Source organism: Neovison vison, chromosome 6, assembly GCF_020171115.1.
Source record: "Neovison vison isolate M4711 chromosome 6, ASM_NN_V1, whole genome shotgun sequence".
Lineage (NCBI taxonomy): Eukaryota > Metazoa > Chordata > Mammalia > Carnivora > Mustelidae > Neogale > Neogale vison.
In genome coordinates, this window is record NC_058096.1 from 157957925 (window position 1) to 157973275 (window position 15351).

At 37.9% G+C, this 15351-nt stretch overlaps 1 protein-coding gene across 6 annotated transcripts in view; it reads right to left on the reverse strand.

Moving 5' to 3' along the window:
* The window catches only part of GOLGA4 (golgin A4), a 138531-nt gene that overhangs the window by 90147 nt on the left and 33033 nt on the right, over window positions 1-15351 (reverse strand). For all 6 annotated transcript variants that reach the window (XM_044252700.1, XM_044252699.1, XM_044252701.1 and 3 more), the window contains 2 exons: window positions 13559-13624; window positions 2471-2785 (listed from right to left, as the gene is read on the reverse strand). In XM_044252700.1, coding sequence (XP_044108635.1) covers window positions 2471-2785; window positions 13559-13624 — 381 coding nt within the window. The remainder of the gene's footprint in view (window positions 1-2470; window positions 2786-13558; window positions 13625-15351) is intronic.

The following is a 15351-nucleotide window of genomic DNA, read 5'->3' on the forward strand; positions in this document are numbered from 1 at the left end:
ATACATGTTTATTTAGCAGGTTCATCAGGTGATTTTTATTTTGGGCTATTACGCACAATGTAATTAATCTCCAAAGTCTCTGATTATAGGAATTATGACTACAGCTGGGTAAAAATCTGAGGAAAGAAACTTATAACCAACAGATGAAAACTGGTAATTTTGGTCCTAAAGAGATGTTTAAATATTTAACCCCAGTAAATAAGATACTTGAACATTCTAGCACAACCTGATGAAATTATGGATTAACCAATCTTTTAACCTATTAATTAGCATTATTCCTCTGAAAATTAGGCACATGGCTCCACTGAATTATTTGGACCCACTTCAGAAGTATGAGAGGACTCTGAAGACATAGGTTACAGCTTTAGGGGAAGAAGTACTTTCCTATTCTGAGCCTTGCCTTTCCCTTGGAAGGCTGCTGTGTGCCACAAACACATTTGCTGATGTCTTGAGTTGAAAGGCAGGCAGCAATGGAAGGTGAGTCCGGCAATAAAGAAGAAAAAAAGTTCTGCCAAAGACCATGATCCTCCTCCTCTTATTACCTTAACATAGGTATTCTTATTACTGGATAGGAAAATGATACTCAAAAACCAAGGAGTAGGACAGGTGGAAGAACAGCCCAACAATTAGGTGTCACTTATAGCACTATGTTATCCTGGTTACCTACAGTGGCAAGGACTACAGAGACAAAGACTACATGCTCTCTTCATTCCTAATAAGCTGCATGACTTGACCTGGGGCAGCACAGAAGAACGGAAACCACCAGAAAGACCTAAAATCAAATCCACAGTCTGTCACTTGTTACCTGTGTGACTTTAAGCACAAGACTTAATCTCTATGATTAAGTATCTACGAGTCTCTAATCCCTCTTCTACAAAACAGAGATAATTAAAATCTATTTCACAGAGATGGTGTAAAACTCAATGGCACAATAAACATAAAATGCAGTGTCTTGTACTACATTTAAATACTATACTAATGCGCCAGCTTCAAACTTAAGAAGCCATGGCTGAGTCAACAACAACAAATAATTCAGTATGATTATTAACATGGATAGAAATAAAAAATAAATGGGGCACCTGGGAGGCTCAGACGGTTAAGCATCTAACTCCTGATTTGGGCTCAGGTCATGATCTCAGCGTCACAAGATGAAGCCCCACCTCAGGGTCTGTGCTCAGCAGGGAGTCCACCTGAGATTGCTCTCCCTCTGCCCCTCCTCCAGCTCTCACTCTCAAATAAATAAATCTTTTTTAAAAAATAATATATTTAAAGGAAAAAGTTGCCCAATTCCACAACTACCTCATGAAATAGATGACTTTAATGCTGTTTACATCTCTAGATTCCAGCCAGCTGATATCCAGCCAGATTTTCACCTAAGGCTTCCTTTCTATTTTGTCAGTACTTTATAGTTTTAAAAAGATATTTTGTAGGTTTCTGTTTTATTTTTGGCTGCAGGGTAAAACTACGCATACTGTAGTCATAACTGGAAATAAAAGTTATGAGTAACTTTATATACAATCCTTGAACTTCATTATTCATTAATTAAAATTAACTGCAATGCTGGATTACAAATGTTAAGACAATAAAACATTATGCATTGTCTTTAAAAAAAATTCATGGGCAACTTGCTCTTGATAAGGCTTTCCTTTTTTTTTTAAGATTTTATTTATTTATTTGACAGAGAGAGATCACAAGTAGGCAGAGAGTCAGGCAGAGAGAGAGGAAGGGAAGCAGGCCCCCCGCTGAGCAGAGAGCCCGATGCGGGACTCGATCCCAGGACCCCGAGACCATGACCTGAGCCGGAGGCAGCAGCCTAACCCACTGAGCCACCCAGGCGCCCTTGATAAGGCTTTCCTAAAGATAAATTGTTTTAACTACACAGGGCAACTTATATAATTCAGCCCAAGAGGACAAACAGAAAAGAGAGATGGGGCAGGATTACAACCTCTCTTAGACCACACAAAGTCATCCTCAAGGGGTTTAGCAGTTAAAGACTCATCTGAGGGAAAGTTTAAATGTAGATATAATGTGCATGAACCAAATGTGTCAGAAAACCCAACTACCTAAAACATGACAGGGGTTAGTGTAATGGAAATCTGGCTGGCAGAAGAAGTCACTTTGGAACCACAACATTAAGAGGAAGAACAAGGGAGGGAATGTGAGAAGGAAAGATGATGTACTGTGCACTGAGTATCCAAGCAACATTGGAAATAAGGGCTGGGGGAGAAAAGGGGCATAGAATGTGCAAACCAGAAAGTTACAAACAATTTTACTAAAGGTTTTGCCAAAGGGCTTCTGTTCACCTGAAAATCTCTTAACTGGATAATGCCACGGACCCTTCACTAAGGGTGAAGGGTACATCTAGGGAATCAACAGTTTAGACAACCACAAGAGTAAAAACTATACAGTAACATGAATCAGAAAACAATGGGAAAACTTTATATAGAGGCAAAAAAAGTCATGCTCCTACCTCAGAACATTTTCCTTTGTAGCTACTCAATCTTCGTTCCATTCTTCGCAACCACTGAATCAATTGTTCCTTGCTGAGACTGTCTAAATTAGGGAGCGGGTCTTCTGGCTCACTCTCCATATCAGAAGATGGATCAAAGGTGGCCACAGAGCAGTCCAGGTCAAATCGATTCAGGGACTCTCTGGAAGACGTTCGTACCAAAGACTCTTTAGAAGAAGATCGGAAGAGAGATTCCTTTAGGGGACTTCGAAACAAAGACTCCATGGAAGGCACCCGGAGCTGGAGCTTCTGTGCAAAAGACTGCATGTCACCAGACTGCAACCAAAACCCAAGAAAACCTGGTTAAAATGCACATTTAAACTTTCAGTACTCCCTATCACTATCAGTAATCTATTAAAAGTTCTAACAAATTCAATTTATATTCTTGACATTGTACATAACACATGCTTTCTGAAAAACAAGAGACATCTGGTTACTTCTGAAAAAGCACTGGACCTGGAGTCAGAGCACTCAGGTATAGGTCCCAGGTTGGTCACCGAGCAGTAGAATACGCCTCACTAAGTCACTTCTCTTCAGCTTGCACATCTGTAAAAGAGATGGATGCCATGCTTTCCCAGCTGACACCACAGCTATGCTGTGAGGATTCGTCCCCTCAACTGTAAGATCCTTGGAAGCAGTGATATCTGTATCCGGAGTATATACCCAGCACCTAAAAGGGGAGTGTATAATATGAAGTGTGTGGCTGAAGTCAAGTGGGCTTTACTTTGAGTCTGTTTGGAGGTGCCAATTCATCACTCCCTTCAACAAAGGAGGGGAATGGAGGAAAGGTGAGGGTAATGCTTAGTGAGCCCACTTTGTTCAATAAGAGAATGCTAGGCAGAGCTGACTAGTGACATCCAGCTCTGCTCTAATTATCATTCTGTTAATGGGAATAAAAATAAGCATTAAAATATCAGGGAGTTAGGGCACCTGGGTGACTCAGTGGATTTAGTCTCTGCCTTCCGCTCAGGTCATGATCCCAGGATCCTGGGATCGAGGCCCACATCAGGCTCTCTGCTCGGAGCCTGCTTCCACCTCTCTCTCTGCCAGCCTCTCTGCCTACTTATGATCTCTCTGTCAAATAAATAAATAAAATCTTACAAAAAAAAATCATGGAGGACAACTGAAGAGTCTGAGCTAGAGTCCCTCTGCACAGATCAATAAGTCTGATGTTAGAAATAGTAATAAGCAAGAGCTGTTATCTTAATTAACTTGAATAACACATTCATTTGATTAGTAACAATGAAAAATAGTATAATTCAACACGTTGCTTTAAACTGCATTTCTGTTCAGGTGACAGCAGTTAGTATTTAGCAGGTGTTTCCAATAAACTCATTCTCATTAGCAGCACAGGGTCACCTGCAAGGACCTCAGCAACGCCAGGAATGAATGCTCAGAGAAGACTTGAGACTTTGCATGTGTGGGCAAAGATTACAGGAAAACAAAGAGTCTCTTTAGTATACAATTTTAAAAAATCAAACCAAGAATTTACTCAAGGATTTTAGAGATTTAGTAATAGTATTAGGTAAGGTGGGAATAAGTAAGAGGGGATAACATGCCCTACCCTCTTCATATACACAGATTTATCACAGATTGTTTGTAATAGTTAAAACTGGAAAAAACCCAAATGTATACCATTAGAGGATATATTATATAAATTATGATATATGAAGGGAGGTACAAGACATACTATTAAATGGGAAAAATCAAGATAGAAAACAATATGCATACTGTGAGCTAATTTTGATTTAAAGCAATTACATGTACTTTACAATATACATGCATATGTGTAAACATATGTTTATGTTCACACAAACACCCTTAGAATCAGATCATTAAGAATAAACACCAAAAGTTAACAGTGAGTGATTCTCCATGGTAAAATTTTGGGTGATTTTTCATTTTCATTTTTTTTTGTACTTTCTAGGTGTTTTTTTTTTTTTCATAATGTCTAAGTTTTACCTGTATATTGGAGGAGGGGGGAGATGGAGAAAGTCTTAAGGAAGAGGACAGACCCTATGCTCAAAAACTCTGAAGAACTAGTTTACTGATATTCCATTACTAGCCACTTCTGACCTAAGCCAAAACGTGCTTTTCACTTCACAGAGATAGTAAGTTGCCCTAAGACAAGGTAAAGCAAGTCTGAATAACACTACAGATAATGTTTTAGGGTCAGCCAAAAGCTAATGAACAATGTCAAAAACATGTCTTTGCAGAAGCTGATACACTTAATAACTGCCACCTCCACCACATTTGGAAGTAACATGTTTGAGTACAGCAATTCAGCCTGTGGACTGTCAAGCAAGGGTGCCTGAGTTCAAACCCTGGCTCCACCACTATGTTCTACATGACCTTGACCAAATCACTTCACTAGTCTTATTCCCCCTCTGTAAAATGGGGATGATAAAAATAATTATATGACGATAATAGTCATACCAATCATCTCATATGGATGCCACAAGGACTAGTGAGTTATTAATACATGCAAAGTACTTACAGTATAGCAAATACTCAATAAACAATAGCAATTATCAATAATACTAGAGAAAGAAGACTAAAATAAAAAACAAAGTTACAAAAAAGAATGTCATATACAAGCTTATGTGACAGACTCTTCTGATTAAAGAATGTGGTAGCTAAGACCACAGGCTACGAAACCAAGCTTAGTTCTACGGCTTACTGGCAACATAACCCTGAGCAAATGACTTAACCTTCCATGACTCTGTTTCTTCATATGTAAAATGGGGATAACAACTACACTCACCTCACAAGGTACTTGTGAGGAGTAATAAGTCAATACATATGCAGTATTCTGAAGTATGATTGGCTTAAGGTGAAAAATATATACTGGCTACCACCTGATAACCCAATCTTCCTTTCTTTCTTTTAACCAGACCCCAGTTTTGTTCAGAGTCACAATACACCCAGGTAAGAACATTCACCTTCGCAAATACAGATTAAAGCCACAAGAGATACCACTGCACATCCACCAGAATGGCTGACATCAAAACTACGGAAAATACCAAGTATTGGTAAGGATGTGGAGCAGTCCACTTTAGAAAACTATCTGTCAGTATTTACTCAAACTGAACACATATACACAATCTGAATCAGCAATTTCACTACTAAGTATATACTTAATAGAAATACATAAATATGTCCAAGAAAAGACAAACTAGAGTTTATAGCAACCTTTTTCAAAATAGCCCCAAACTTGATGCTACTGTTAATGACTATGAATCACCAAATGGATAAATTGCAGTCTGTTCACCAATGGAATACTAGACAGCAATGAGAATGATTTACAACCACGACAATATAGACGAATCTCATAAAGTATCAAACAGGGATGCCTGGGTGGCTGAGTGGGTTAAAGCCTCTGCCTTCAGCTCAGGTCATGATCCCAGGGTTCTGGGATTGAGCCCCGCATCAGGCTCTCTGCTCAGCAGGGAGCCTGCTTCCTCCTCTCTCTCTCTGCCTGCTTCTCTGCTTACTTGTGATCTCTGTCAAATAAATAAATAAAATCTTAAAGAAAAAAAGTTTCAAGCAAAAGAAGACACACACAAGAATACCCATTTTTATTCTGTTTACCTAAATTTCAAAAACAGGTAAAATTAACCTAGATGTCAGAAGTTACCCTTGGGAGTTAAGAGCGGGGAATGGAAGGGAGCAAAAGGGCTTCCAGGATACTGGTAATTTGTTACTTGATTACTGTTACTGTTACTTGATTTGGAGTTTTGGTTACAAAGTTCAGCCAATAATGTACACTACTGTACAACCTTTCAGTACAGGTAGCATTTTCTTCATAAAAAGAAATATGGCTTCAGTCCTTGTCTTCAGTCTTTCCTCCTGTCTAGAATGAAGATGTACTCCTTGGAGGCCAACTTGTAATTGTGAGGGTGAAAGGCAGTGGCAAGGATGTGGGGGGACAAGAGGCTAAAGGGAGAAGTGCCCTTAATCCTCAGGCCCTCTGATATGTGAAAAACTCAACTCTCACTGGGATGCCAATTGTTGTCAGGTTTCTGACATCAAAGACATTCACGGATTTATAATTCATTTTTGAAAAAAACTTTGAAGGGGACCAGAGAAGGAGAAATGTACACACAAAAATAAATGAGAACATCAGAGTTACTTTTAATTCTTTTCTGTCTCCCATTTGACCCCATTTTCAACCCCTCCTTTTATTCCTCTAACACTCTTCTTGTGTTACCCTTATCCTGTTTCAGCTGGACACCTGCACCAGCCTTGCGTTCCCTTGCCTCTAATCTCTTAGCCAATCTGTCCTACTGTACTGTCACCACCGAACTGTCTTCCTAAAACACCATCCAGACGATTTCATTCCAATTCTTAAACTGGGTTCCCATTTAATATAAAGTTCAAATTCCTTAGCTTACATTCAAGGATTCCATTTCCCAAAACTCTTTTCTCTTTAAATTCACCCTTCCACGTACCAAAAACTTGAGTTGTAACAGGCAACTTCCCACCCCGAAACAAATGCATCATTGTGTGCCTCTGTACCACTGCCCATAATTTCCCTGCATAGGAAAATCCAGACATCCTTCAAAACTCAGCTCAAATGTCAGCTCTTCTAGGAAACCTAAGATCTCACTCATCAGAAATAACCTTAGCTTTTACCAGAACCATTACTGGAGCATTTACTGCACTCTGACTCACCATTAGTTACTTACATGCTGGCATAACAACTGAATTGTTTATGCCCCAGAATAACTACAGTGACATCACAGCACAGTGGTTAAGAACACAGACTCTGAGGGGCGCCTGGGTGGCTCAGTGGGTTAAAGCTCTGCCTTCAGCTCAGGTCATGGTCCGAGGGTCCTGGGATAGAGCCCTACATTGGGCTCTCCACTCAGCGGAGAGCCTCTCTCTCTCTGCCTGCCTCTCTGCCTAATTGTGAACTCTGTCTGCCAAATAAAAAAGTAAATCTTTAAAAAAAGAAAAAAAAAGAATACAGACTCTGAACCAAATTCCCTCATTTGAATCGCAGCTTTATCACTTACTAGTTTGTAGTTTTAAGGCCTCTGTGTTTCACTTTTCTCATCTATAAAATGGAAATAGTAACAGAACTACCTAGTAGGATTATTATAAAAATTAAATGAATGAAAACACTTAAAATACTTAAAATAGTGTATTATATGCAGTAAGCACTAAGTTTTTCTTTCACTATCTCTGCTACATACACCCCTACCCCAGATTTTATGCCCATTTAGAAAAGAATCCACATTCCCTATCTCTGTCTCAGCAACAGTGCTTTCCATAAAGCTCTGGTTAGTACACATTTGTTAAGTTATGTCTTAATCTATCAAAATGATATGATGATCTATCTATCATCATAGTATGTCTTATACTGTGTCATCAGTTATGTCAATCTATCAAAATGATATGATGATCTAATAAGAGATATTTAAACATTCAATGCTTTGGTAAAAATGAGATGTATCAAACACATCATTCTACATATACAGTATATGCTATTCTAGAAATCATCATGAAGTATTCGTACGCAATCTGTAACAGTCAAAAAGAAAAAGGAAGAAATGAAAATACACACCACAAAAAGATTTCTACAATAAAGTTTTGTAGTTCTATTCCTAACAGTCAAAAACTGGAAACAGCCCAGGTGTCCATTAGCAGGTAAATAAACTGTGCAATATCTATTCAAAGGAGTCCTACACAGAGTAAAAAGGAACAAACTACTGATAACCACAACAATATGAATGAAATCTCAAAAACACTCTCGTGAGTGCAAGAAGCCTTCTACAAGACAGTGCATGTTACATACATGAGGCCACTTATATCAAGTTCTAAAACAAGCAAAACTAATCCATTGTACAGTGGGGAAAAATTCTAAGAGATTAGGGTGGAGAAGAACCATAAAGGAACTTTCTAGAGTGTTGATAACGTTCTATAATTTGTGTATGGGTGTAGCATATGGGTTTGGCATATACATTTGTTAAAACTCAGTTAATGTACACTTGAGGATTGCGTATTTCATTTAACATAAAATTTACCTCAAAAAAGGATACAATTCAGTAAGCTCTTTGACATCATTCTTAGCAGTATTTTTTTGGACCAGTCTCCTCAGGCAAGGGTAACAAAAGCTAATATAAACAAATGGGATTACATCAAACTAAAACACTTTTGCACAGTGAAAGATATCGTCAACAAAATGAAAAGGCAACTTAAAAACTGAAAAAGATATTTGCAAATCGTAGATTTGATAAGGGATTAATATCCAAAATATATAAAGAATTTATGCAACATAAAAAAAATTTTTTTAATAGGCAGAGGACTTGAATAGACATTTTTCCAAAGACAGGCAGATGGCCAACGGGCATGTGAAAAGATAGTCAACATCGCTAATCATTAGGGAAATGCAAATTGAAACCACTACAAAATATCATCCTCACAGTAGTCTGACTGGCTATTACCAAAAAGACAAAAAATGGCAAGTGTCGGTGAGGATGTAGGAAAAAAGGGAAGCTTGGTGCACTGCTGGTGGGAATGTAAACTGGCATAGCCACTATAGAAAAGAGTATGGAGGTGCATCAAAAAGTAGAAATTGAAAATAGAACTACCACACAATCCACCAATTCCACTTCTGGGTACTTATCTGAAACAAACAAATGAAAACACCAACTCAAAGAAATATATGTATCCTTATGTTCACTGCAGCATTATTTATACTAGCCAAGATACTGAAGGAACATCTAAGTGTCCATCTAAGTGTCCTATCGGTGAACTGATAAAGAAGATGCAAGTATATGTTACATATATAACATATATATAATGAATATTATAGAAATATTTACATAAGAATTTTACTTAGTCATGTAAAAAGAATGAAATCTTGCAATTTGTGACACAGATGGACCTAGAGGGTATTATGCTAAATGAGATAAGTCAAACAAAAAAAGCCAAATGTCTATGACTTCACTTATCTGTAGAATCTAAAAAATATATATAAAACAATACAGACTCAAAGACACAGGAAACAAATTATTGGTTGCCAGAGTGGGGAGGGGTCTGGGGAATAAGGCAAAATACATAATGAGAATTAATAGGTAGAAACTTTCAGTTACAACAGAAAGAAGTCAGGTGGATGTAATGTACAGCATAGGAAACACAATAATACCGCAATAACTTTGTGTGGTGACAGATGCTGTTAACTAGAATAATCATGGTGATCATTTCCTAACTTTAATATAAAAATATCAAATCACTATGATGTACACCTAGTATGAAACTAATGGTATACTGTATGTCAATTATACTTCAATCTAAAAAAAAAATCTGGGCAGATAACTATCTTTTAATCAGATAAATTAAATTTTCATCACAACTTATTACTATAGAACCTCTGGGCTGTGTATCATTAGTAGCTAGATATATAATTATACCACTAATTATACCTCTGAAACTAGTCAGTTCCATATCAAGTCAGTTCCATAGCAAATTTGACTTAACTTGTACTTTTAACTTGAGGATTAATTCTTATATGTGGTATTTCCCTTCTCTCTTCTTAAAGTATTAATACTTAAATACAAATATTGAACTCTGATTAATAATGTACATGCTAAAAGATTAGGGGGAAAGATACTGTGGCCTGCAACTTACTTTGAAATGCATAAAAAATGTAAGATGGATTGAGAAGCTAGATAGAAGAATGTATACAGGGACAGATTTGTGATAAATCAAGTACAGTAAACTACCAATGGCAGTATCTGGGTGGTAGGTACAAAGATGCTCACTTAAAAGTTCTATTTCTCTGTATGTTTGAAAATTTTCAAAAGATACTGTGATGAAAAGAAAAAAGAAATAAATGCTTGTTATATCATATTATGTGCCAAAAACCAACTGATTTACGTAGGATGTCTGAGCCAGTAATAAGGGAATCACAGGCAGCTATGTTTACGAACTCTTGGGCTTGCTTTGTACCATCTCTTCTCTTCTACCTTGGTGTCAACTCTTATTTCCTGCTGCTGTCAAGATGCCCAATCATAGTAAGTTTCACCCCCTTTAAGAAAATACATTATTCCTGGGGCGCCTGGGTGGCTCAGTGGGTTAAGCCTCTGCCTTCGGCTCAGGTCATGATCTCACGGTCCTGGATCAAGCGGCTCTCTGCTCAGTGGGGAGCCTGCTTCCTTCTCTCTCTCTCTGCCTGTCTCTCTGCCTACTTATGATCTCTGTCAAATAAATAAATAAAATTTTTAAAAAAAGAATATACATTATTCCCAATTTGCTAATAACAGCCAAAAACCAACTTGTCAGATGTGTTTAAAAATGGACTCTGAGGGGCTCCTGGGTGGCTCAGTGCGTTAAGCATCTGCCTTTGGCTTAGGTCGTGATCACAGAGTCCTGGGATCGAGCCCCGCATCAGACTCTGCTCAGTGGAGAACCTGCTTCTCCCTCTCCTTCTGCGGCTCCTACTGCTTGCACGCACTCTCTTTCTCTCTCTCTGTCTCTCTCTCTCAAATAAACAAATAAAATCTTTTACAAAAATGTTTGAAAAATAGACTGTGAGTAAAGGTAAAGGCATCTCCCTTGTTATAAGAATCAAAAGAGATCATCTATGTAAAATGTTTAACAATGCCAGACACATAGTAAATAATAAATACTACCTTGTTATTTTTTAGAAAAATAGTTGCATTTTTTTAAAGATTTTATTTATTTATTTGATGGAAAGAGAGATCACAAGTAAGCAGAGAGGCAGGCAGAGATAGAGGAGAAAGCAGGCTCCCCACTGAGCAAGAGAGCCCAACGTGGGGCTCGACCCCAGGACCCTGAGATCATGACCTGAGCCAAAGGCAGAGGCTTAACCCACTGAGCCACCCAGGTGCCCCTAGTTGTGCTTTTTTAAGTTCAAAGTCTTCAGTGGGCTTACTTCCTGAACATTATGCATGCTCATTCTTCACCTTAATGAAAACTTAAATTTCTCCTGAATGTGTCATAAAGCTGGTTGTCATTCATTCTAGTTTTTGCATTCATAAAAGTATTAGTCTTTTTGAACTACAAGAGAGGAATATAAGCTTTTTATATTTTTTATTATGTTATGTTAGACACCATACTGTACATCACTAGTTTTTTTTTTTTAAGATTTTTATTTATTTATTTGACAGACAGATCACAAGTAGGCAGAGAGGCAGGCAGAGAGAGAGAGGAGGAAGCAGGCTCCCCACTGAGCAGAGCCCGATATGGGGCTCAATCCCAGGACCCCGGGATCATGACCTGAGCTGAAGGCAGAGGCTTTAACCCACTGAGCCACCCAGGTGCCCCACATCATTAGTTTTTGATGTAGTGTTCCATGATTCATTGTTTGTGTACAACACCCAGTGCTCCATGCAATCCGTGCCCTCCTTAATATCCATTACCAGGCTCACTCATCCCCCAGCCCCCTTCTAAAATGAAAAATAGGCATTCTAAATAATATTTTTATTTTTAAATAATATTTTTAATAATATTCATTAAATATCATGGATCTGTCCAGTACCATTTAGAGTGGTGCATCCAAATATTTTACCCCTACTTCCTGGCACTTATAGAAAATGATATATTTATAGAGGACTTTGAATTAACTAGGGAGTCTGGGCAAAGCCAGGGTCAACAAGCTCAGGGACTTGGACTATGCCTGGAACTTGACCAGCCCCCATGAGGGAATGAGGTTCTCAGTTCACAGAATCTGTTCATGGCATTTGGGAAGCTTTAATCCGTACATTTGTTAGACAATAGTTTAGAATGGTTAGTCTATGTAATTTCGTACATCATTTAGTTCATAAATTGTCTACATACATGTTCTAAGTTCACAGATTAAAAATGTTTTGCCCTACATTAGAGACTGCTGAGAACAACCAGGTTAATGATAATAAAAAGCCAAAGCAAACAAATATTCTCTCAACCACTGCTGCCCTTATGACATTTTTAATGAATTTTGTTTCCTTCTTTTTAGGAAAGAGTCAAAAGAAATTCACCTGAGCTGTATTCCCCAAATAACTTTTTTAAATCAAAGATAACACAAGTGGCGCGCCTGGGTGGCTCAGTTGGTTAAGCGTCTGCCTTCGGCTCCGGTCAATGATCCCAGGGTCCTGGGATCGAGCCCCACATCAGGCTCTCTGCTCAGCAGGGAGCCTGCTTCCCCCTCCCTCTCTCTGCCTCTCTGCTACTTGTGATCTCTCTCTCTCTTTGTCAAATAAATAAATAAATAATCTTAAAAAAAAAAATAACACAAGTTTTCTAGTAGTAAAAATACTATGCAAACTTTAAGAGAAATCCCATTTCCTCCATATCCCCCCACCTTTTAAATTATGTAACTCAATGTCTTTAGACATAAACTGTCCATAATCTTTTACAACTATAAAATCAGATTCCTTTTTTCAAAAAGTTTTCTCTTCACTGCCATTAATTTTTTTTTTATTTATTTATTTGAGAGAGAGAGACAGTGAGAGAGAGCACGAGCGAGGAGAAGGTCAGAGAGCGAAGCAGACTCCCCATGGAGCTGGGAGCCCGATGCGGGACTCGATCCCAGGACTCCAGGATCACGCCCTGAGCCGAAGGCAGTCGTCCAACCAACTGAGCCACCCAGGCGTCCCGGCCATTAATTTTTTTAAATGAGTTAACAATGGCATGTGACAGAACTAGTATATATACAATGAACTACTTTCATTTAAAACTGAAGAAAGCAGGGGCGACTGGGTGGTTCAGTGGGTTAAAGCCTCTGCCTTCAGCTCAGGTCATGATCTCAGGGTCCTGGGATCGAGCCCCACATCCGGCTCTCTGCTCAGCAGGGGAGCCTGCTTCCTCCTCTCTCTCTCTGCCTGCCTCTCTGCCTACTTGTGATCTCTCTGTCTGTCAAATAAATAAATAAAATCTTAAAAAAAAAAAAAAACTGAAGAAAGCATCAACCAATCTGGATTTACCATAGTGTATGAAATGTATAGACATCACTATTTCAGTATAAAGCCAGGTGCTAATAATACAGATTGACCAACACTCTGAAATGACTTGCTATTTTCTAAAATAACTTTAGTAACAGACCTGAGGAGTTGTTGGTTCGCTTCCATTAACACTGTCGGGAGATCTCAGGGCTTGGATAGATGCATTCTAAGAAAAACAAAGAAACATCATAAAGAAAAGGAACAAAAAGCTAAGCTTTTAAAACTGTGAAGAACAAAGACCAAGTACCAAGACCTATTAGACACATTTATCAAACAAAATTAGTTCATTTATTAGAATGTTTTCATGCAAGGCAAAACTAGTATGGTGAGTATTTAGAAAATTTATTTTGCTGTAACATATGTAACTAAATAGCAAAGATTAGTATGTAGCAAAGTTTATTTTAAACTAATCACATATCTCCCCCTATTATGATGTCCTCAGTTTTTCCCCCTTGACAAAACTAAGATCAGGGAATCAATCAGCAAACTTCATTCAAGGAGACAACTACCCAGAAAAATAAATAATGTCCAGTGTTCCCTATGATCAAATAATACTCAAAGTTATTTGGGCTAAGACCTAAAAAACATCTTTATAACAAGAAATGGAAATGCTTCATTCATCTGAAACCAGCAATCTAAATGAAATTATTATGGCAATTTTCAGAAAAATTTATAATTAAAAAATCTTCCACATATGAAAGCTTTTTGTTTTGTTCTGTTAGTATGATGAATGTTCTAACTTAAGTGACATCCTACTGATCACCCCTTACTGGCATTGGTTTCAGTTAAATTAGACATTTCCCATACATTTCCACAGTGGACCAAGGGTCAAATAACTGACGTGACTTAAGTATAAGTGGAAAAGGCACTCGGCTTTGCAAGTGTTCTCAAATTTTTGAACTCTCATTAGGTATTAGATACTAAGAAATTATTAATTTTCAGGTGTGATGAACATATTGTATTGTATATTTTTAGTCATTATCTTTTAGAAATAAATGCCAAAACATTTAGATGGAATAAGGTTTCTGAAATCTGCTAATAATCCCAACAGAGATGGAGACAGAGGAAGGGAGTTGTGCATGTGTGGGAGGGTGGCTAGAGGAGCGCAGCAGTACGATACTGCAGTAAGGTGGCCATGAGTTACTGAGGATACTGGGGGATGAGAGAGAGTTCTTATACCACTATTACTACTATTTCCAATTTCAGTTTGGATTTTTCTCCAATAACAACTGAAATACCTTCTTCCTCTAATATAAAAAGAGTTTTGGGTGTGGAGTCTGCTTAAAATTCTCTTTCTCCCTCTCCCTTTGCTCCCCTAACCCCCTGCTTGTGTGCTTGCACGGGCGCGCGCTCTCTGGCTCTCGCTTTCTTTCTCTCTCGGCAAACAAACAAAAAAAGAGTCATCAAAAAAAGAGTCATCAAATTTTATCAGTCTAAGACATTTTCCTATAAGTTACATAGAGGAGAAAAGTTAGGGGAACATAACTTTTACCTTACTGTTCTCTGCCATTTCAAAGGATTTCCAGTTGTATATATGGCTATATTTGTGTAGCATGATAATTAATGCTTCCTGGCTCTAAAAATAAATTACACTATACACTATAAAATAAAAAACTTACTCTATAGAGTTCAACAAGTCTTTCGGTCCATATGTTGAAAATTAATAAACAGATAAATTATGGAGAAAGGAAATGAAATCGTTCCCTAAAATATTTTAAGTTAGGAAAAGAGTGATTACAGAGTCCATATTCTAAGTTACTTGACACATGACTGTGGTCCATACAAAAAAACTATTCTATAATTATCTGACCTATCACCCTATCAGAAAAACACAACCTAACATTTAAAAACTCTCCCTCCCTGCATACATATTTCAATATATGTATTATACCA